General features: G+C 54.8%; 1 protein-coding gene across 4 annotated transcripts; it reads left to right on the forward strand.

The window, feature by feature from the left end:
• Positions 1 to 21: 21 nt before the first annotated feature.
• HAGH (hydroxyacylglutathione hydrolase) lies at positions 22 to 21,010 on the forward strand. 4 transcript variants are annotated; one of them, XM_025984866.2, is made up of 9 exons: positions 22 to 244; positions 2,793 to 2,968; positions 3,449 to 3,513; positions 7,946 to 8,063; positions 8,943 to 9,051; positions 11,938 to 12,041; positions 12,292 to 12,393; positions 20,179 to 20,258; positions 20,732 to 21,010. In XM_025984866.2, exons 1-9 carry the CDS (start codon positions 22 to 24, stop codon positions 20,829 to 20,831), a joined length of 1,077 nt encoding a protein of 358 aa, XP_025840651.2. In that variant the 3' UTR covers positions 20,832 to 21,010. The 4 variants fall into 4 exon arrangements, with proteins under 4 accessions (XP_025840651.2, XP_072610201.1, XP_025840653.1 ...); XM_072754100.1 differs by lacking the exon at positions 22 to 244 and adding an exon at positions 377 to 531; XM_025984868.2 differs by lacking the exon at positions 22 to 244 and adding an exon at positions 685 to 827.
• The last annotated feature ends 126 nt before the right edge of the window (positions 21,011 to 21,136 follow it).

Consider the following 21,136-nt stretch of genomic DNA (forward strand, 5'->3'; position numbering starts at 1 on the left):
CCGCCGGGACCCAGTCACCTGATGCCTACGGCGCCCCGGAGAGAACCAACTACCTCGGGGCGCCGTCCCGTCTGCGACGTCCGTTTCGCTCTGCGCTCCCCCGGGTGCTGGGCGGTCGCGGCGCTTACGCTCCTGGCAGCCGTGCGCAGCGGCTGCGGCGGGACAGCGGCCTGGCCCCTGTGGAGAGGCGCTGAGGCCCTGACGCGGCACCCTGGCTCCCGCCCCAGCCCCGGCCCGCACTCAGGTCAGCGGCAGCCCGGCCGGCAGCGGGCACGGGTTTGGACGCGGACGCTCATTGGCCGGCTTCTGGGGCGGGGGCGCGAGGCGGGCTCCGATTGGCTGAAGGGCGGGGCGGCGGGCGCCGATTGGCCGCGGGGCGCCGCCGGTGTGTGCGGCCCGCCCGCCGCCCGCCGCCCGCCCCCCGCCCCCGCCCCCGCCGCCAGCCGCCCCGGGTCATGGTGCTGGGCCGCGGGCTGCTGGGCCGCCGGAGCCTCGCCGCGCTGGGAGCCGCCTGCGCCCTCAGCGGCCCGGGTAGGTGGGCCGGCGCCGGCGGGGCGGCGGGGTCGCGGCTGACAGGGCCGGGGGCGCGGGCGCGGGGCAGGGGCCGCCGGCGTCGGGGCAGGGGCCGCCGGCGTCAGGGCCCGGGAGCGGCGGTTGGGGCGGCAGCGGGCGCGGGGCGCGGCCGGAGGCTCTGCGGGCCGCCGCGAGCTGACGCGGTTTTCTGCCGCCACAGGCTCGTAACCCTCGGCGGCGTCCGGGCGCGCCGGGTGGGGTCGAGCAAAGGCCCTGCGGCCCTGGAGTCCGACTTTGCGGGGCCTGAAGGCACGGTAAGGTCGCTGGCCAGCTGGGGGGTGCTGGCCGCCCGGTGCCGGTGCGGAGCCGCGCGCCCCGGGACTGCGCCCCGTCTCCACCTGCGGCCCCGGCGCTCGCAGGCCGGGTCCCCGCGGCTGGGCCTCCCTGGCCCCGCGCTGAAGCCGCGGTGGGCTCGCTGGCGGGGCTGCACTTCCAGCCCTCAGCTTCCTGCGGGGTCACCTCTTGCATATTTTGACCTTGATTTTGAAATCTCCTTTTCTCTATTTCCTGATCCCTTATCTGGCTGATGTGGCAATAGGGGCAGTAGGTTGACCCGCGTCTTAGGGAGGTGGTGAGCCGGCATGCTGGCGACCCACATAGCGGTGGTCAGGGAGACGGCGCTGCCCTTGGCCATCTCACTGAAAGCCCTCAAGGTTTGGGAGTGGGTCAGGTGTTGCTGTTAAGTCGGGGACACCCCTCCGAGTGCCAGGGGTACACGTTTGCCTCCCGAGTCAGGCGGAGAGTGTAAGTGGGACCGTAGCGGATTGGCAAGACTGTGGCCGCCTCATTCAGAAGGGAGCCGGGTCCCAGCCGTCGGTGCCCTGCAGAGGGATGGGCCCAGTTTAGAAGGCAAACAAAACGTGGCCCAGGACGCACGTGCCCAGAACGCGCCGGGCTATAGGCTGCTGTTCGGTGCACTCTGCTTACACAAAAGGTCGCAGTTGCAAAACAGTGACCTGGAAGCATTTCTCGGGCATATCATTTTTGGAAATGGAACAAGGGTGCTGGGGCGGCTGCAGAAATAACTAAGTTCCCCAGGTTCCCCAGGAGAGCCTTCATAGCATACCATCCCGTTCCCATCGCTGGGGCTGTGCCCCTGTCCCAGACTCACAGCACAGGCCTGTGTAGCCCTGCTTCCCCTCCCCAACCCCCAGGATGCACGCCATGCGCTGGCCCGCAGTCCTCCCTGGGCTCCGGGGAGGCGGAGTATCTCAGACCCTGGTCATACAGAAGTGTTTGCTTTGCTGTGCACGAGGAGAGGGCCTGGAAGATGCCGAGCTGGCCATGCAGGGGAGGGGCATTGGAGATCTGCGTGGATGCTTGGAAGCTGCAGTTCAGACAGCTTCTCTGACTGTCACAGATAAGGCTGAAGTCAGCAGTAGGCGGCCCTGGGCGATGTGGCCTGTCAGGCAGTTGGCCCTGCCTGCATTCTGGATGCCTTGGGCCAGAGGCCCCCATCCTGGCACCTCCCCCAGAATTCCATGGCTGTTTTCTGTCACCTTTTGTGGTGCTAACCCTTTCACATTAAGACTTAAAGTATTGTTGGGGCCTCTGTGAGTTTTTAGATGGGATAGGAGTTTCATTGTTGAAAATATTTTGGCACCCGACTCCGTGGTGGAGGATGCTTTGGCTCTTGCTCACTCTTGACATACCCTGGCAGGGTCCTTGGTTCACCTGGGTGGTGAGTCTGTGTCCTACACCACTGATTCTGGAACAGGTGGCCATCTCTCCCATGTCCCCCCCCCCCCCCCGGTGGGGTTTGTGCATTATCCAAACTTCGAGTTCTCGCCTCTGAAAGTGAATATTGTTTCCTTCTCTGGCTGGAGGCCTAGGAAGGGGCAGAGGTCAGAGTGCACATGACTCGGGCTCTGTTAGCCCAGAGTCCTGCTCGGCACTCGTCCCCAGGGTCCCTCTCTTTGCCGTCTTTCTGGCACTGGTCAGTCCTGACAGTGGTTTGAATCACAGCCCTCTTAGAACTCTCCAGAAAGAAAGAAGCCATATCCGTGAATATGCATGTGAAGGATTTTCTGTGTTTTCCTTAACAGATGTGGTAAAATGAGGATATTGTCCTCTTACCAAAGGAGCTTAGGAAACCCAACCTGGTGAGCCTCCCAGGTTGCTGCTCTCACGGGTCACTTGTCCTGGGTGCAGGGCTTGTCTGTCAGCCTCGCCTGGGACGGCCTCCCAGGGACACTGACGGAGCTGCGCTTTGCCCTCAGGCCCAGCCCTGCCAGGAGCCCTCTTGTATCACGCCGACTCGTGGAAGAGCGTGACCGTGGAACAGGGCACCATGAAGGTTGAGTTACTGCCTGCGCTGACCGACAACTACATGTACCTGATCATCGATGATGAGACCAAGGAGGCTGGCGTGGTGGACCCGGTGCAGCCCCAGAAGGTGGGAGTCGGGCCACAGCCCCAGGCCAGCCCTGGCTAGGGTGACAGCCGCAGTGTCCTCGTAGCTTGGCCGAAGCTCAGCACAAACCAGTCCACTTGGTTGTTGGACACCGCTAGCGCCCAGACTCTGCCGTGGGGCAGGAGGCCCGCGAGGGGTGGAGTCCACCAGAGGCTTGGGCGAGGGGAGAAACGGGCTTCTGTCTGTCCAGGTGCTGGGAAGCAGGAGCGCCCCTCAGCCCTGCCCTGGGGAGGGGTCACCTCGGCTGCAGGGTTCGTGGCCGGCACTGAGCTGCCAGCAGGGTCAAGAGAGAAGAGGGCCTCCTTCCCCCTGCTCTCCTGGAGCAGAGGCAAGTGGGCAGCGGCAGAACAGGGCCCAGCCCCTCCTGGCGAAGCCCGGGCTCTGTTGGGCTCCCCTGTGGCCTGTCCGGCTAGCGCTGGGAGTGTGACCACGGCCGGTGTCTTGCCTCACCTTTGGTTGCAGGTTGTAGAAGCGGTGAAAAAGCACGGCGTGAGGCTGACCACAGTGCTCACCACCCACCACCACTGGTAAGCGCTTACCAGCCGGGGTGCTTGGGCCCGATGGCTCGGGCCACGTGCACCTGCCGCATGCGCCTGGGGCCGGCGTCCCTGGGGGAGTCAGGCACTTGCAGGCTCCGTGGGCCCTCCCTCCAGGTGGAGGCCCTAGGGATCGGGGTCTTGGAAGCCCTTGCCCCTCCAGCTGTGTTCTCTGTGCGGCTGAGTGTTGGCCCCCAGAGGGATTCTGAGCCAACTTGGGGGTGCCAGCCCCTGTGCTGCTGCCCTGCATCCTTGGCCCGGGCCGTGGGCTCCATGGGGAGGGCCTCCAGCAGCATGTTGGAAGGCTCCTGGGCTTGTGTGATGGGAGACTGGCCTTGATGTCAGGGAAGAAACTCATCTAGACATTAGTGTTTTTAAAAAGCCAGCATCTGTATTTAGAGAGGTTGTAGTTTTTGAAATTTGAAGGTAAGGGATGAAAGAAACACCACTGTTTGGGTTTTAGGGCTAGAGCTGCTTGTCCAAGACCCCCATGTGGGGTTTTTGAGACTTTTGAGGCTCTTTATAGCTAGAAAAAAAAAATATTTATTTGGCTCTGAATTTTCTTTTCCAAATAAGAAAGGGTCAGCCAGGGACTCCTGTGGGGAAGCCCTGGGGGTGTCCTGGGGCCTTGGATTGGCCAGAGTTTGTTCAATGGTAGCCACTTCTCCTTGATGTCACTGAGGTTTAGCCCCGGGGCATCAGGTGTTAATTCCTGAGTGGCGGGTGGGGGCAGGTGGCAGTCTTGCCCTTGGCTGCTGTGCTTGCTTTCTGGAGGCCTTCTCTGTGCCTCCCACCGAGCCTCAGGGTTGGCTTCTCTCTACCTTGATAAGCAACCCTCAGGTCACTTTTCTCAAGGTGTGATGCTCTGGAGTTTTTCATACGTTAATGTTAGAACAGAAAACCCCAAATTTGACCCCAGTCTGAGCCCCAGGGTGTTGGAGTGTCTCTCCCTGTGGAGGCGGTGGTATGCCCAGAGGGCCGCAGGAATGGGTGGAGGCGTTGGTACTGGCCTGTGTGGAGCAGGCCTGCGAGGGCAGGGCCGGGCCAACCCTGTTATCTCTGGGCCCTGCTGTGTGTGTTTGTGTGTCTGGGCCCCTGAAAGGGCTCTGTGGGTGAGTGTAGTGAGGAGCAGGAGCCCTGGCCCCGTCCTGGGAAGGCTGATCTGCTGAGCGCATGTCCAGCCCCACAAGGCCGGGGTTGGAATTCTTTTCCTGACTTTCTGAAGGGCAGATCTGGCTGCTCCCAGTGAGTAAATCCTTTCTGGGGTGAGGGCTGTGCGCTATGGGCTGGCCTGGCCCCCGATCACAATCAAGCATTGCCGATTTATGTATGCATGAATATATGTATGTGCTTATTTATTTAAAGATACACGGGTTTTTATTTTTAAAAAGGTTTTTTTTTTTTTTAAAAAAAAACATTGGAAGCTTTTTAAATTTTTTTTTTTTAAGATTTTATTTATTCATGAGAGAGAGAGAGAGAGAGAGGGAGGCAGAGACACAGGCAGAGGGAGAAGCAGGCTCCATGCAGGGAGCCTGATGCAGGATCAAGTCCCGGGTCTCCAGGATCACACCCTGGGCTGAAGGCAGGCGCTAAACTGCTGAACCACCCAGGGATCCCCAGGAAGCTTTTTTTTTTTTTTTTTTTAAGGCTTACTTATTTATTCATGAGACACACAGAGAGAGAGGTGGAGAAGCAGGCTTCCTGCAGGGAACCCGAAGCTGGACTCTATCTCAGGACCCCAGGATTGCGCCCTGAGCCGAAGGCAGACCCTCAACTGCTGAGCCACCCAAGTGTCCCTGTAAAAAGTTTTAAAATCCAATTCACGGTGTTCTATTAGTTTCAGGGGTACAGTATAGCGATTCAGCAATTCTTTCCATCACTCCGAGCTCATCACAAGTGTGCTCCGTAATCCCCATCACCTACTTAACCCTTCCTCCCACCCTCCCCCCTGGTGACCATCTGCTTCTGCTCAAGTTTGTTTCTTTGTTTCTCTCTCTTATTTTTTACCCTTTGGTTTGTTTCTTAAATTCCACATAGTAGTAAAGTCATATGTGGAATAATAGCTCTATCCGTGTTATTGCAAATGGCAAGATTTCATTCTTTCTTATAGCTGAGTAACATTCCTGTGTGCGTGCGTACACACCTAAATAGGCCACATCTTTGTTCATCCTTAGTCGATGGACACTTGGGCTGCTCCCGTACTTGGCTGTTGTGGATAACACTGCTATAAACATCCCTTTGAATTAGGGTTCTTGTATTCTTTGGGTAAATACTCAGCCATGCAATTTGCTGGGTCATAAGGCAATTTCTTTTTTGACTTTTTGAGGAGCCTCCATACCGTTCCCCAGAATGGCCGCACCAGTTTGCATCCCCACCAACAGTGCACAAGGGTTCCTTTTCCTCCTCCTCCTCGTCAACACCTGTTGTTTCTCGTATTGCTGATTTTAGCTGTTCTGACAGGTGCGAGAGGATATCACACTGTAGTGTTGATTTGCATTCCCCTGATGATGAGGGATGATGAGCATCTTTTCATGAGTCTGTTGGCCGTCTGGAGGCCTTCTTTGGAGAAATGTCTGTTCGTGCCTTCTGCCCACTTTTTAATTGGATTATTCATTTTCTGGGTGTTGAGCTATGTAAGTTTTTAATATATTTTGGATACCAACTCTAGTTACATCAGAATGTAATTTGCATGTATCTTTTCCCATTCTGTAGGCTGCCTTTTAGTGTTTCCTTCAGTGTGCAGAAGTTCTTATTTTGATGAAGTCCCAGTAGTTTACTTTTGCTTTTGTTCCCCTTCCTCTGGAGATGTGTCCAGTTGCTACTATAGCTGATGTTAGAGACGTTACTGCCTGTGCTCTCCTCTAGGATTTTTATGGTTTCAGGTCTCACACTTAGGTCTTTCGTCCATTTTGAATTTATTTTTGTGTAGGTGTAAGAAAGTGGTTCAGCTTCATTCTTTTATGTGTTGCTGTCCAGTTTTCCCAGCACCGTTTGTTGAAGATCTAGTCTTTTTCTCATTGGATATTTTTGGATGGTTCACTTCTGGGTTCTCTGTTCTGTTCCACTGATCTGTGTGTCTCTTTTTGTAGCATACTGTCTTGGTGACTACAGCTTTGTACTAGAGCTTGAAGTCTGGAATTGTGATGCTTCCAGCTCCGCTTTTCTTTTTTTTTTTTTTAATTGAATTTTGCTTTGAGGTTTTTTATTATATATTTTTTATTATTTATTTATTTATTTATTATTTATTTATTTTATTTATTTATGATAGTCACAGAGAGAGAGAGAGAGAGAGTCAGAGACACAGGCAGAGGGAGAAGCAGGCTCCATGCACCAGAAGTCCGACGCGGGACTCGATCCTGGGTCTCCAGGATCGTGCCCTGGGCCAAAGGCAGGCGCCAAACCGCTGCGCCACCCAGGGATCCCAATTTTTTAAAGATTTTATTTATTTATTCACAGAGAGAGAGAGAGAGAGAGAGAGAGAGAGAGAGAGAGAGAGGCAGAGACACAGGCAGAGGGAGAAGCAGGCATCGTACAGAGAGCCCGACATGGGACTCGACCCAGGGTCTCCAGGATCACGCCCCGGGCTGAAGGCGGCGCTAAACCGCTGTGCCACCGGGGCTGCCCTCTTAATTTCTTTCTTGCTGCTTCATTATTAGCACATAAAAATGCAACAGATTCCTGCACATTGATTTTATATTCTGCAACCTTACTGAATTCGTGTGTCAGTTCCAACAGTGTTTTGATAGTCTTTTGGTTGGGGCATTGCCATTTTACTTTATTATTACTAACTTATATTTAGGAAGGGAGGGAGAGAATCTGAAGCAGGCTCCACATCCAGCGGGGGAACGTGATGTGGGGCTTAGTGTCATGACTCTGAAATCATGACCTGAGTTGAAATCAGAAGTCAGATGCTTAACCGACTGAACCACCCAGGTGCCCCAGGCATTGCCATTTTAGAAGACAGCTTCCATCAGCTTGGCAGTGGGTCCGAAGGTGGCCCACCTGTGAGAGTCATGGGTGGTGGTGGGGCTTTAAAACTGCTCTGCAGGCCGCCCCCTGGCCAGCTGTGTCAGGATGTGGGGCAAGGACCGGACTTGGGGCTTATTACAGATCCTCAGGTGACCCTTATATGTCCAAAGCTTGGGAGCTGGGGTCTTAGGGATTATTTTGGTGTTTGTGATTTGGTTCTTTTGCTTCAGAAATGTCTGCAGCCACAGGGCAAGGGCACAGAAATGCTTCACTTGGGAATGGCATGTCTGAGAATGTTCTTTTTCGGTGGAGCCAAATGACAAGCCAGTTTCCTGTGTTTGGAGATGCATTTTTACTAAGAAGGTGACCAGGAAAGGAGAGTCGTGGTCAGGGTTTAAGAGTAGGCAGGCCCACTGACACCAGCAGGGGCCCAGGTCACCTTTCTCACTTCCAGGGACCACGCTGGTGGGAACGAGAAGCTGGTCAAGCTGGAGCCTGGGTTGAAGGTGTGTGGGGGTGATGACCGGATCGGGGCCCTGACTCAGAAGGTCATGCACCTGTCCACACTGCAGGTGAGCAACGAACCCATGGGAGGCATGCCAGCATGGCTGGCCTCCGGGCCCTAGAGGGGAGGGGCACGGTGGAGACAGTTGCGCCCCTCCTGGCATTCCCCCCTTGCCCAGGGCCCCGGAGGGTGGAGGGCCGCCTGGTTGGTGCCCTCTGTCATCACAGGCACATCAGCCTGCGGAGGGCGCTTGGCTGTGGGGAGAAGCCGTCAGGCACGGTCGGAGACAACTGGGGAAACGGGAGTGTGGACAGGGCAGGGGATGGACGCACATCACCGTTCCATGTCTCGGATGTGGTGATGGTGTGAGGCCGAGTGAAAGAATGTCCCGGGAGTCAGCAGGCACCTCGGGGGTGGCGTGTCCACGCGCTGCAGCCCACTGTGCTGTGCTGAGTCCACGTGGCGGACGTGGTGACTGTTAGCGTTCGGTGGCCCACGTGAGGGTCACACTGATGTCCACTTTATTTCGATCTTTCTGTGGCTTGAACGTTCTTGGGCGGGCAGGGGAGGCAGGAAGGAAAACCAAGCAGAAGCCCAAACACCGAGGGAGGAGAGTGTCCTTTCTAAGAAGCCAGGCACCTGGTGACGACCTGCCTGATGCTGAGGAAGAAAGTAGAATAGGCCACTTGGTTCTGCGCCGCCTGCGAATGGCAGGCTTGGGTGGGCCTTGCCCCTGGGGCACCCTCGGGGACTCAGCCTGCGGTTCCAGCACGATGCACTGTTGTGCCGCTGGAGCAGCAGTGACAGGCTGCTTGGCTGTGTCAGGGGCTCCCGCCGCGGGGCAGTTGCGTGTCGGGTGGGCCACGGGAGCGGCGGTCCCCCGCGGGGAGCCCTCGGGTGGCCCCCGGCGCAGAGAGGGCAAATGCCAGTGCGTGCTTCGTTTAAGGTGGGGTCTCTCAATGTCAAGTGCCTGTCCACCCCGTGCCACACTTCTGGACACATCTGCTACTTTGTGAGCAAGCCCAACAGCTCCGAGCCTCCTGCCGTGTTCACAGGTGAGTGTTCAGGTGCGTGTGCGGGGGCGGGGTGTTCGTGTGAAGACAACCCTGACTTGGGGATGGCATGCCTGGGGCGTTTGCAGCCAGGCCTAGGGTACGGGGCTGCATGAGGAGGACGCCCGCCCCCAGGGGAGAGCCCGGGAACAGCCTGAGTACCCAAGCACCACCCAGCTTGGCCTGCGTGAGGAGCACTGTCGGCGGATGGGCCTTGCCAGCAATCCAGAGCCTTCTCCCTTGAGAGAAAGGGAGACTGTGCTGCAGCCCGGGGAGCCTGCGGGCCGGGCCGGCTGAGCAGCCGCTGTGGCCCAGAGCAGGCCTGTTGGCCGCGTGGACCCTCCCAAGTGCTCTCAGCGGGTGTGAGCGGCCCTAAGCTCTGTGTCTTGCAGAATTAAAGTTCCTGTGATGATGCAACTGCAGTGGGGGATGGTTGGGAAATGCAGGGGCCGAGCACGAGGGCACCAGTGTGAGGGGCCCAGCGTGAGCAGCTGAGAGTGAGGGAACCAGCCGTGAGGGGCCAAGAGTGAGGGAACCAGCATGAGGCGTCCAGCGTGAGGTGCCCAGTGTGGGGGGCCCAGCATGAGGGCCCCAGCATGAGGAGCCAAGAATGAGGGAACCAGTGTGAGGGGCTGAGGAGCATGATGGAACCAGCATGAGGCGCCCAGCATGAGGGAACCAGTGTGAGGGCACCAGCATCAGGGGCCGAGCATGAGGGTACCAGCGTGAGGGCACCAGCGTGAGGGCACCAGTGTGGGGGGCTGAGAGTGAGGGCACCAGCGTGAGGGGCTGAGCATGAGGTGCCCAACATGAGGGGCTGAGGGTGAGGGAACCAGCATGAGGCGTCCAGCGTGAGGTGCCCAGTGTGGGGGGCCCAGCATGAGGGCCCTAGCGTGAGGAGCCAAGAGTGAGGGAACCAGTGTGAGGGGCTGAGCATGACAGAACCAGCATGAGGCACCCAGTATGAGGGAACCAGTGTGAGGGCACCAGCGTGGGGGGCCGAGAGTGAGGGCACCAGCGTGAGGGGCCGAGTGTGAGGGGCCAAGTGTGAGGGCACCAGCGTGAGGGGCCGAGTGTGAGGGAACCAGCGTGAGGGGCTGAGCATGAGGTGCCCAGCGTAAGGGAACCAGCGTGAGGGCACCAGCGTGGAGGGCCGAGCATGAGGGGCCAAGCGTGAGGGAACCAGCGTGAGCGGCCGAGCGTGAGGGCACCAGCGTGAGGGCACCAGCGTGGGGGGCCGAGAGTGAGGGCACCAGGGTGAGGGGCGGAGTGTGAGGGAGCCAGAGTGGGGCTGAGCATGAGGTGCCCAGCGTGAGGGAACCAGCGTGAGGGCACCAGTGTGGGGGGCCGAGAGTGAGGACACCAGCATGAGGGGCCGAGCATGAGGGTGCCAGTGTGAGGGGCTGAGCGTGAGGGCGCCAGCGTGAGGGGCCGAGCATGAGGGCACCAGCATGAGGGCACCAGCATGAGGGGCCTGAGTGTGAAGGAACCAGCGTGAGGGGCCGAGAGTGAGGGAACCAGCGTGAGGGGCTGAGTGTGAGGGAACTAGTGTGAGGGACTGAGCATGAGGGAACCAGCGTGAGGTGCCCAGTGTGAGGGGCCGAGTGTGAGGCGCCCAGCATGAGGGAACCAGCGTGAGGGAACCCGTGTGAAGCGCCCAGTTTGAGGCACCCAGCATGAGGGCACCAGCGTGAGGGGACCAGCGTGAGGGGCCCCGGAGCAGCTCCACAGTGAGGGCGTGCATGGGGCCCCGGAGGTCTCCACAGCCGCTCAAAGTCCCACGGCACCCTGCTCCCAAGCTCGTCGTGGATACTATGGATTTCGGTGTCCCTGGTGTAGGAGCAGCAGGTGGCCGCTCTGAGCCGACTCTGAGTTTGGGACGGGGGACCCCGGGGACCCCAGGCTCGCTCTGGGAGAACCGGCCTCCAGCACCCCGCCCCCGCACGGCGAGTGCCAAGGTCCCCTGAGTGGCCGTGGGCACCTGTGTCATCGCGGGGCGGCAAACACCCCCGTCAGTCTGCCCATCTGCTGGGGGGAAGGCGGCTGGGCCTGGAGTGAGGCGGGTCCCTTGGGGCTGCGTAGACGTGGGAGCTGATTCAGGCTCTGGAAGCCCGCCCCGGGGTCCTCTGTGGGGTCCTCCGTGAACGGGCTGGCGGGCGCAGCATCTGTAGGAGTTGTGTGGTGTCGGGAGGCTCCGGGGCTGCTGCCCGCTCGCTGAGGGCTGAGCGCAGGGCAGCTGGGGTGTCCGAGGGCTGCTCCCCGGACCCTGACCACCTCGCCTGCGCGCTTTGCGGCCTCTGGCATCTCAGGATCCTCCACACTTGCCTCCCTGGAGGGCTCGTTCGGGGCGCGGCCCAGTGGCATCCCCGCGAGGTGCCTGTTGTCCCGGGGGGGCAGTGGGCACCGTGCCTGAGGGGGCCCGGCTCCAGCCAGGACGGCCCAGTGGTGGCCCTGTGGCCTGGGCTGTGGTCCGGGCTCCGGGCTGCCACTAGGGCCTAGAGGGCAAATGCGCCTGAGCCCCCGGTGGCCACGGAGCTCTTCAGGAGGAGGGGGCGCCCCCCTGTGGGGCTGAGGCAGGAGGGGGTCTGTGGGGGGTGCCTGCTGGGGTCCGGGGGTGCTCCAGGCTGGCCGTGGCCACTGAGGGAAGAGGACACATGGTAGGTGGGCCGGGAGGGACAGGGCTGGTTTCGGGGCCACCAAGGCCGACAAGGTGGGGCCGTGAGGAGGAGTGGGGGGACCGTAAGGTGTGGGTTTGGGGGGCTGCTGGCGAGGCTGGAGGGGGACGGGTTGGGGCTGGGCACCAGGAGCTGGGGGCCTCTGCCCTGCTGGGTTGCGGGGGCCTGTCCTGCTGGCGGTGCCCCCACTGCCCCGGGCTGTCCTGCTTCTCAGGCGACACCTTGTTCGTGGCCGGCTGCGGGAAGTTCTACGAAGGGACTGCGGACGAGATGTACAGAGCCCTGCTGGAGGTCCTGGGCCGGCTCCCTCCAGACACAGTAGGCAGAGCCCCCGGCTGGGTGGGGGGCAGGCGCGCTGCCTCGTGAGCATGGGTCTCGTGACGTACCTGCTACTGCCGTGGAACATGCACACAAGGAGTGTCGGTGTCCTGAGCGTCCCCCCCCCCCGCCCCGGTGTCCTCGCCAAGGGATCCCAGCCCAGAGCCCTGCGTGCCTGGCTCCGAGGGGGCCGGGGGGTCTGGGGGCAGCTTCCTGCGACCCCTAGCTCACGGCGTGCTGTTTTCCGCAGAGAGTGTACTGTGGCCACGAGTACACCATCAACAACCTCAAGTTTGCGCGGCATGTGGAGCCCAGCAACGCCGCCGTTCAGGAGAAGCTGGCCTGGGCCAAGGTGAGCGGGCCGTGCCGCGGGCTGCATCTGTGGGTCAGTGACCACGACGCAGCTCCCCGGGGGCTGGGCCGCCGCCCGTGGGGGCCTCTTCTCCATGCGGGCGCATGGTGCTCCTACCGGGCCACCTCCAGCTGGCGAGGAAGCCCCCCCCCCCCGTTGTGATCCTCGCTGACCCCGTGGGTCTGGGCTGGGCCTGGGACGCCGCCCTCATGGCAGGGGCCCCGGTGAGGCCGGAGCTGCGGGTCCCCACGCCCTGGGCCCGGGGGCTCCACCTCAGCACCGTGGCCGGGGCAGCCGCACCCACCGGTGAGGCTGCTGGTCTGAAAGGCATTGACTTCTGGGACGACCGAGGACTCTGGTCTGGTTGTCCCAGCGGCGTCCTCAGTGGGGACTGGAGTGCTGCGGCAGGAAGCCGGGGCATGGGCTCTGCCTTCGACCCTGCGGTCCCTGCGAGGTGGCGGGAGGACGCTCTCCCAGAGGCCTCGGGGCTTCAGTCAGTGATGAGCGGCCTTGGAGTTTCGTTGTTCGATGCGTCACCTGTTGTTGTCGAGCGTCTTTCTCAGTTTTGGGGTGCGCTTGCAAGATAATACTTGTTAGAATTCAGGCCACCTGATGAGTTGATGGGCATTCTCCTCCTGCGGTGCACGGGGGACGAGTATTTTCCACGGCTCAGAGGGCCTATCTTGTATATTTGCAGCTTGCGTTTTGTGGCTTCTTTTTCACTTCCTGGCCCTAGTGCCCTGTCCACAGCAGTCTATACACATTGGACTAATGCTTCCCATAGTTCCCTACTTTAAAAAATCCAGTCTTTATGGAGGATAATTTTTATTCAATACAACATAACCTGTTTTGAGCGAGCGGTACACAGATTGATGAATTTTGACAGCGTGTGCCGCCGTGTGGCCCCAGGATGTTCCCTGCCACTCCCGTGGGTCACCCTATTCTGGAGCATGTCCTGTAAACAGCCCTCAGACACACGGCGCACCTGGCTCCATTGCTCAGATTCCTTCACGCTCTATTTCTGAGCAATGTTGACTCTCCTGTGTTTTGTCCTGAAAGTTTATTGTTTTTGCTTTTATGTTTGTTCAAATTTATTTGTAGGTCAATGAGCCTCAGACCATGTGTGGTCTAAGGGAAGGGTAGAGCACAATTTTTTTTTTTTTTTTTTTTTGCAAATTCACTTCCAGCTGCTCAGCCCCATTCGTTGGAAAGACTGTCCTTTTCTCGTTGGATTACCTTGGCGTCCTCACTAGATAAATTGGGCAGCGTAGGCCTGAGTCACTTCTGGACTCTCCTCTCTGCCCCACTAATCTGTGGGACTTCTCCGCCCACAGCAGACAGTCTTGATTATTGTGGCTTTTGGTAAGTCTGGGAATCAGGCTGTATATGTCCCATATATAGACTTTCTTAAAGCTCGTTTTGGCTCCTCTAAGTGCTTTGCATTTCCATATAAATTTTAGGATTGTCTTGTTAATTTTTACCAGAAAAGTAAGCTTGGGGCAGCCTGGGTGGCTCAGCAGTTTAACGCCTTCCTTTGGCCCAGGATGTGATCCTGGAGTCCCGGGATCGAGTCCCACGTCAGGCTCCCTGCATGGAGCCTGCTTCTCCCTTTGCCTGTGTCTCTGCCTCTTTCTCTCTCTCTCTCTCTTTCTGCGTTTCTCATGAGTAGGTAAATAAAATCTTAAAAAAAGAAAAAAAAGTAAGCTTGGCTTTGGATTGGGACTGTATTGTAACAAAAGATTTGGAGAGAATTGAGGTCTTAACAATATTGAGTCTTTCCGTGAATATGCTGTAGCTTTCCACTTACTGAGGTCATTAGTTTTTCTCAGCAATATTCTATAATTTTTGTTGTTCCAGAAATTGCACATAGTATTAAATGTAGCCCTAAGAAGTTCATGTTTTTGGATTTTATTGGAAATGACTATTTGCTGAAGTCTTTAGAAATACAAGTGATTTAAAAAAAAAAGATTTTATTTATTTACTCATGAGAAACGCAGAGAGAGAGGGAGGCAGAGACACAGGCAGAGGGAGAAGCAGGCCCCACACAGGGAGCCCGGCGTGGGACTCGATCCCGGGACCCCAGGATCACACGCTGGGCCGCAGCCGGCGCTAAACCGCTGAGGCCCCCAGGCTGCCCACAAGTGATTTCTGTATTTTGATCTTGTATCATTGTGACCTTGTTCAGTGCCCTTATTCTAGCATCTTTTTCATAGATTCCTTAGCACACAATCACATCATCAACTAATAGAGACATTTTTTTTTCTTCTTTTAAAAACACGTGTGCTTTTTATTTACTTGTTGTGCCCAGTTGCACTGGCTAAGATCTCTAGGACAAAGTTAAATACAAGTAGTGGGACTGCACATCTGTGCCTCGTTCCCAATCTTAGGGGGAAAGCATTCAGTCTTTAACCATTTAACTATGATACTTCATAGTAGCTGTGGGTTTTTTGTAAATCTTCTTAAGTTGACAGAGTTCACTTATATTCCTGGTTTTCTGAGAGTTTAATCATAAGTGGGTATTGAATTTTATGAACTGATTGTTTTCTTCATCTTTTATGTAATTATGTTTTTTTCCTCTTTTACTGTTAATATGGTGGAGTACCTCAGTTGGATTCAGATAAACCAACCTTGCTTTCTGCCCAAGCCTTAGTCATGCCGTGTTACGTTGCTGTGGTCTCTCCTTCTGTCGTGGTTCATAAGAGATACTGGTCTGTCGTTTTATCTTCTTGTAATGTTTTTGGTCTTAGTATCAGGGTAATGCTGGCCTCATAAAATGAACGGAAAGTGTTTACTCCTATGTTCCTAGACAAAACAATTTGTCTAGGATATTATTTCTTCCTTTAATGTTAGAATTCACCACTGAAGCCACCTGGACATTGAGTGCTTTTCGTGGAAAGGTCTTTTTTTGTTGTTACAAAGGTAATGTCTTTATTTTATGTAGGGCTATTAGATTTTTTTTTTTAAGATTTTATTTATTCATTCATGAGAGACAGAGAGAGAGAGAGGCAGAGACACAGGCAGAGGGAGAAGCAGGCCCCATGCAGGGAGCCCGACATGGGACTCTATCCCCGGTCTCCAGGATCACACCCTGGGCTGCAGGCGGCGCTAAACCGCTGCACCACTGGGGCTGCCCGGCTATTAGATTTTTATGTCTTCTTGAGTCAATTTTGTTAGCAACTATTGTCTTTCAAAGAATTTGTCCATTTTGCTAAAGTTTTCAAATTCATTTTTATTTTTTTATTTTTTTTAATTTTTATTTATTTATGATAGGTACACAGAGAGAGAGAGGCAGAGACACAGGCAGAGGAGAAGCAGGCTCCATGCACCGGGAGCCCGACGTGGGATTCGATCCTGGGTCTCCAGGATCGTGCCCTGGGCCAAAGGCAGGCGCTAAACTGCTGCGCCAGCCAGGGATCCCTCCTTTTTATTTTTTAAAAAATTTATTTCTTTGAGAGAGAGAGTTCAAGCATGAGCGGGGGGAGGAGCAGAGGGAGAGGGAGAACCAAGCTCCCCACTTCACCACTGAGCAGGGGACCCAATGGAGGACTCGATCCCAGGACCTTGGGTTCATGACCAGGATGGAAGGCCGATGCTTTGCTGACTGAGCCACCTGGGTGCCCCATACTGTTTAAGATTAGGCATTTTTTTTAGGTTTTATTTATTTATTCACGAGAGACACAGAGAGAGGCAGAGAGAGAAGCAGGCAGAGGGAGAAGCAGGCTCCGTGCAGGGAGCCCAGTGAGGGGCTCGATCCTGGGACTCCAGGATCTCGCCCTGAGCTAAAGGCAGGTGCTCAACCACTGAGCCACCCAGGGATTCCCTCTTTAGGATCAGCTTTGCTGTGGTTTAGTTCACATGTAATAAACCACATTAGTTTAAAGTGAATGAGTGAACTTTGACAGCACGTGCGCACGTACGCGCGCGCGCGCGCGCACACACACACACACACACACACACCCGATAAAATGACTATTACAATTGAGATACAAAACATCCCCATCACCCCCAGAGGTTTCTGCATGCCTCATTAAGATTTTATTTTGTTATTCATGAGAGAGACACAGGCAGAGGGAGAAGCAGGCTCCACGCAGGGAGCCCAAAGTGGGACTTGATCTCACACCCTGGGCTGAAGGTGGCACTAAACCGCTGAGCCACCCGGGCTGCCCCTTAGTTTGCATTTTTTAGAATTCGATATAGGGCACCTGGGTGGCTCAGTCAGTGAAGTGTCTGCCTTCAGCTCGGGTCGTGATCTCAGGGTCCTGGGATCGAGCCTCACGTCAGGCTCCCTGCTCAGTGTGGAGCCTGCTTCTCCCTCTCCCTCTGCGTGCTGCTCCCTTGCTTGTGCTCACTCGCTCATGCTCTCTCAGATAAAATCTTAAGAAAAAAATTCATGTTAATGGAGCATACAATACGTATTCTTATTTTCACTCAGAAGGATTTTTGAGAATCATTCATGCTGAATCTGGGCCACGTTTTGTTTATCCAATCACTCGTAGTTAGACATTTATGTTTCCAGTCATTGGCTACTGTGAATAAAGCTGCTACCACATTTGTACACGTCTTTGTGTGACCTACCTTTTAGTTTCTCTTGAGTAAATATCTAGGAATGAAATGGCTGGGCAGTATCAGGTGTATGTTTGACTTGTAAAGAAACCGCCAAGTGGTTTCCTAAGTATTTGTGTTATTTTACATTCAGATCAGCAAATTTTAAATTCGGATCAGGCTTCTAGTTATTCTCTATCTGCACCAACACTTGGCATTGCCATTCTTTTTGATTTTAGTCACTTTAATGGGTATGTAGTGGAGTTACATTGTGGCTTTAATTTGCATTTTTCTAGTGTCTAATCATGTTGAACATCTTTTTATGTGCTGATTGGCCATTTTGTGTTTGTTCAAATCTTTTGGCCATTAAAAGAGTTTGATTGTCTTATTTTTGATAAGAGGATTTTTTTTTTTTTGGTAAATTATTCTGGTTATAGGTGTTTTATCAGATGGTTTCTCCCATTCCGTGGTTTGCCTTTTATTTTCTCAATGGTGTTTTTTGAAAAGTAAGCATTTTTAATTTTGATAAAGTCCAGCATGTTAATCTTTTTATGGTTCAGCCTTCTTGCCTCTTATCTAAGAAATATTTGCTTTTTCCAAGGTTGAGGTTTTTCTTTGTTTCCTTTTGGAAGTTTCATAATTTAGCTTTTATGTTTAATGCAATATGGTCGCACCCGCCCACCCCCATCTGTTGGATCTATAGTGATGTCACCTCTTTAATTTCTGATGTTGGTGATTTGTGTTCCTATTCTTCATCGTTCTTCATCGTTTGCTAATCTTTTCAAAGAACAGTTTTTGCCTTAATGTTTCTGGTTTTTCCATTGTCCTGGTTCCAGTGCTTTTTAAATTCCTTCCTTCTACTTACTTTGTTCTTCCTTTTATAGATTTTTTAAAAAAGATTTTATTTATTTGACAGAGCGAGTGAGCACAAGCAGGGAGAGCGGCAGGCAGAGGGAGAGGGAGAAGCAGGGCTCCCCATTGAACAGGGAGCCCAATGTAGGACTCGATCCCAGGACCTGAGGATCATGATCTGAGCTGCAGGCAGATACTTCACCAACTGAGCCCCCCCCCCCCCCCGCCCCCCGCCACCGGTTCTTAATACAGAACCTGAAGTCATTGATTTTAGACCTTTCTTTTTTTCTAATATAAGCAATTAATGCTAAGAACTAAACCTCAAGGCCTGCTTTAGGAACATTCTGCAAATTTCTAAATGCTATATGTTTATTATCTTCAGTTTGAAATAATTTAAAATATATTCCTTGGGATTCCTTAGACATGTGGGGTTATATTCAATTATGTGGAAACATTTTTTTAGTTTTTTCAGCATTTTTTAAAGAATTCTTACATATATAGAAAAGTTGAAGGAATCACATAGTGAACATTCCTGTGCCCAACACCAGGTTTTTTTTTTTTTTTTTTTTTTTTTTTTTTATTCATAGAGACACACATAGTGAGAGGCAGAGACACAGGCAGAGGGAGAAGCAGGCACCATGCAGAGAGCCTGACGTGGGACTTGATCCAGGGTCTCCAGGATCACGCCCTGGGCTGCAGGCGGCGCTAAACCACTGCGCCACCGGGGCTGCCCCCAGCACTAGCTTTTGAATATGAACATTTTAATCTACTTTATCACTATCCATCCATTTGTCATTCTTTTTAATAAGTAATCTATGGCACTGTGTGCATGTCACCCAGAAGCCATTTTATCTACCCCATTAGGGAGGATGCTTGGAGTTTCCAGCTTGTTTGCTCTTAGGAGCTATGCTGTGGCAAGCATCCTTATACACAAGTCTTAAGTGTCTACATCCTGCTTCTGTTGGAAAAACTGTTACAGGTTAACACTCATTAATTTTTACGATTGTATTTATTCATGAGAGACACACAGGCAGAGACAGAGGCAGAGGGAGAAGCAGGCTCCATGCAGGGAGCCCGATGTGGGACTCGATCCCAGAACCCCGGGGTCATGACCTGAGCCGAAGGCAGACACTCAACCACTGAGCCCCCCAGGCATCCCAATCAGCACGGGTTTTAGATTATCCTTCTAGAGTTATCTTATTTACTTCCCTCATAGGAGATGGAGAAGGAATTCTTAGGAGTGAATACTGGAGAAAGCCTGGGGAATATTCTAAAACACTCTAAGCTTGTTTTCAGTGGAAGGGGAAGATCAGAAATTAGCAATAAACTTCCATCTTGACCTCCTGCCAGACCCTTACTTGGCACACTGCCAGCAGTTGAGAGCTTGCTTCTTGATGCCACTGCTCACAGTTGGGGGTGACTTCGGGACCCTCAGGTCTGAGGACCCTGCATGGTCGGGAAGCCTGGGGGTGGGTGTTGACAGTGGCTGTCCGGCCTCTGATGCTGTGGCCCTCGGGGTTCACCCAACCGTAGAAGGGCAGGGGCTGTGGGGAGAGTGAAGACCCCGGCTGTTAACCCTGGCCTTCCCATAGGATTTTCTGTAGAAGTGAACAGTTGGCTGATGGCACAGTTTGCCTCTTCTCTCCATTTGCCCTGGTCAGTGTAGATCGGAGGCCATCCTGCCTGGGGGACAGGCTGCCTGCCTGGGCTCTTCCTGTGGCTTTGTCCTCAGGAGCCCGTGAAGGGGAAGCCCTGGCCAAATGCCTGGTGGTGAGAGCTCACCACCTTGTAGAAGGGTGGTCATCCCAGTGTGGGCACTTGCTACCTTGCTCTGCCAAGCAGTGAGCTCTGCATCTTGGGGGTAGGGCTGTGGGTGTTTCCTTCTTTCCTGTGTTTTCTGCATTTTTGCTGGTATTCTAGAACATAAAATACAAACTTCAAATTAGTGAAGTTTTTGTGTCCCCCTCTATATCCAAGACAGCGAGGGGAAGAGGGACAGTTTGTTGGCGGTGGCCAGGACACTTGGGTCTCCGCAGCAGGAAGGAGCCTGTCCTCACGCTGACCTGATGCTGTTCACTTTGCCTTCTGAGGTGACGTTCGGAGATTAGAAGGTGGTGGGAAGGGATCCCTGGGTGGCGCAGCGGTTAGGCGCCTGCCTTTGGCCCAGGGCGCGATCCTGGAGACCCGGGATCGAATCCCACATCGGGCTCCCGGTGCATGGAGCCTGCTTCTCCCTCTGCCTGTGTCTCTGCCTCTCTCTCTCTCTCTCTCTCTCTCTCTCTGTGACTATCATAAATAAATAATAATTTAAAAAAATTTAAAAAAAAAGAAGGTGGTGGGAAATGCTACCTTTAGCAATATCCATGTTGAAGTGACCTCTGTCCTGTGTAGGAGAAGTACAGTATCGGGGAGCCCACCGTGCCATCCACCATCGCAGAGGAGTTCACCTACAACCCATTCATGAGAGTGAGGTGAGTGTGCATTCAGGGATGTTTGCACCTCTGTGGCCCCCTCACTCAGCCAGCGTCTGTGCCCCTGCAGACCCCAGGTGCTGGAGGAGGCTACCCTGAAGTCTTTATCAAGTAGTCTGTAACCTGGGAAGCAGGCACCTCCTCTCAGGGGCAGGGGGGTGGGTGCTTGTGCCCTCTCAGGGGCAGGGGCGTGGGTGCTTGTGTGGGGTCCTTTCTGACCCTGGAGTCCAGATCCGTAGGTGGGCGAGGTGTGGCCCACAGGAGTCTTGAGGGGGCTGCCAGCAGGACCACTTGGCCAGCAGGCCCTCCAAAGTCAGGAGCGCGCAGGCTGGCCCTTGGTGGGAGCATTTCATCTTTTCAGAATGTCCCAACCTCTGCTGGCTCTTTTCTCCCCCAGTGCCCCGGGGCGGGGGGCGGGGGGGAGGCAGGTTTGCGTGGTGCGCAGCCTGCAGCCTGGTGGTCGGCTTCCACAGGGAGAAGACGGTGCAGCAGCATGCGGGTGAGACGGACCCTGTGACCACCATGAGGGCCATCCGCAAAGAGAAGGACCACTTCAAGGTGCCCCGGGACTGAGGCGCTGTGGGGCCTCCGCCGCCCTCAAGCACATATGGGTATTCAGGGGTTTTAGGTACATTTCCTGCTGGCAGTGCAAGAAATCCAGTCTTGGTTTAATTTTAAATTAATTTCAGAGCCCTTTGCTTGTGTTATCAGATGTTCTAATGCATATTTATAAGAGAAGTTGAGAAAGCGGATCCTGGATGCTCTGCTCACAACTTTGTGTTCTCTCCTGCCTTCAGTGGGACCTGTCCCCATGCCCCCTCATGCCATCTGGTCTGGAAGACCATGCTTACCAAAGCAGGGCCACAGGACAGTCCCCT

The sequence above is a fragment of the Vulpes vulpes genome, chromosome 3 (genome assembly GCF_048418805.1).
Source record: "Vulpes vulpes isolate BD-2025 chromosome 3, VulVul3, whole genome shotgun sequence".
Taxonomy (NCBI): domain Eukaryota; kingdom Metazoa; phylum Chordata; class Mammalia; order Carnivora; family Canidae; genus Vulpes; species Vulpes vulpes.

Coding starts and splice junctions, on each gene's coding strand:
- HAGH (XM_025984866.2), top strand. CDS start 22: ATGCCTACGGCGCCCCGGAGAGAACCAACTACCTCGGGGCGCCGTCCC. Junction 3,514..7,945: donor CTCACCACCCACCACCACTG/GTAAGCGCTTAC, acceptor TCTCACTTCCAG/GGACCACGCTGGTGGGAACG. Junction 12,394..20,178: donor AGAAGCTGGCCTGGGCCAAG/GTGAGCGGGCCG, acceptor TGTCCTGTGTAG/GAGAAGTACAGTATCGGGGA.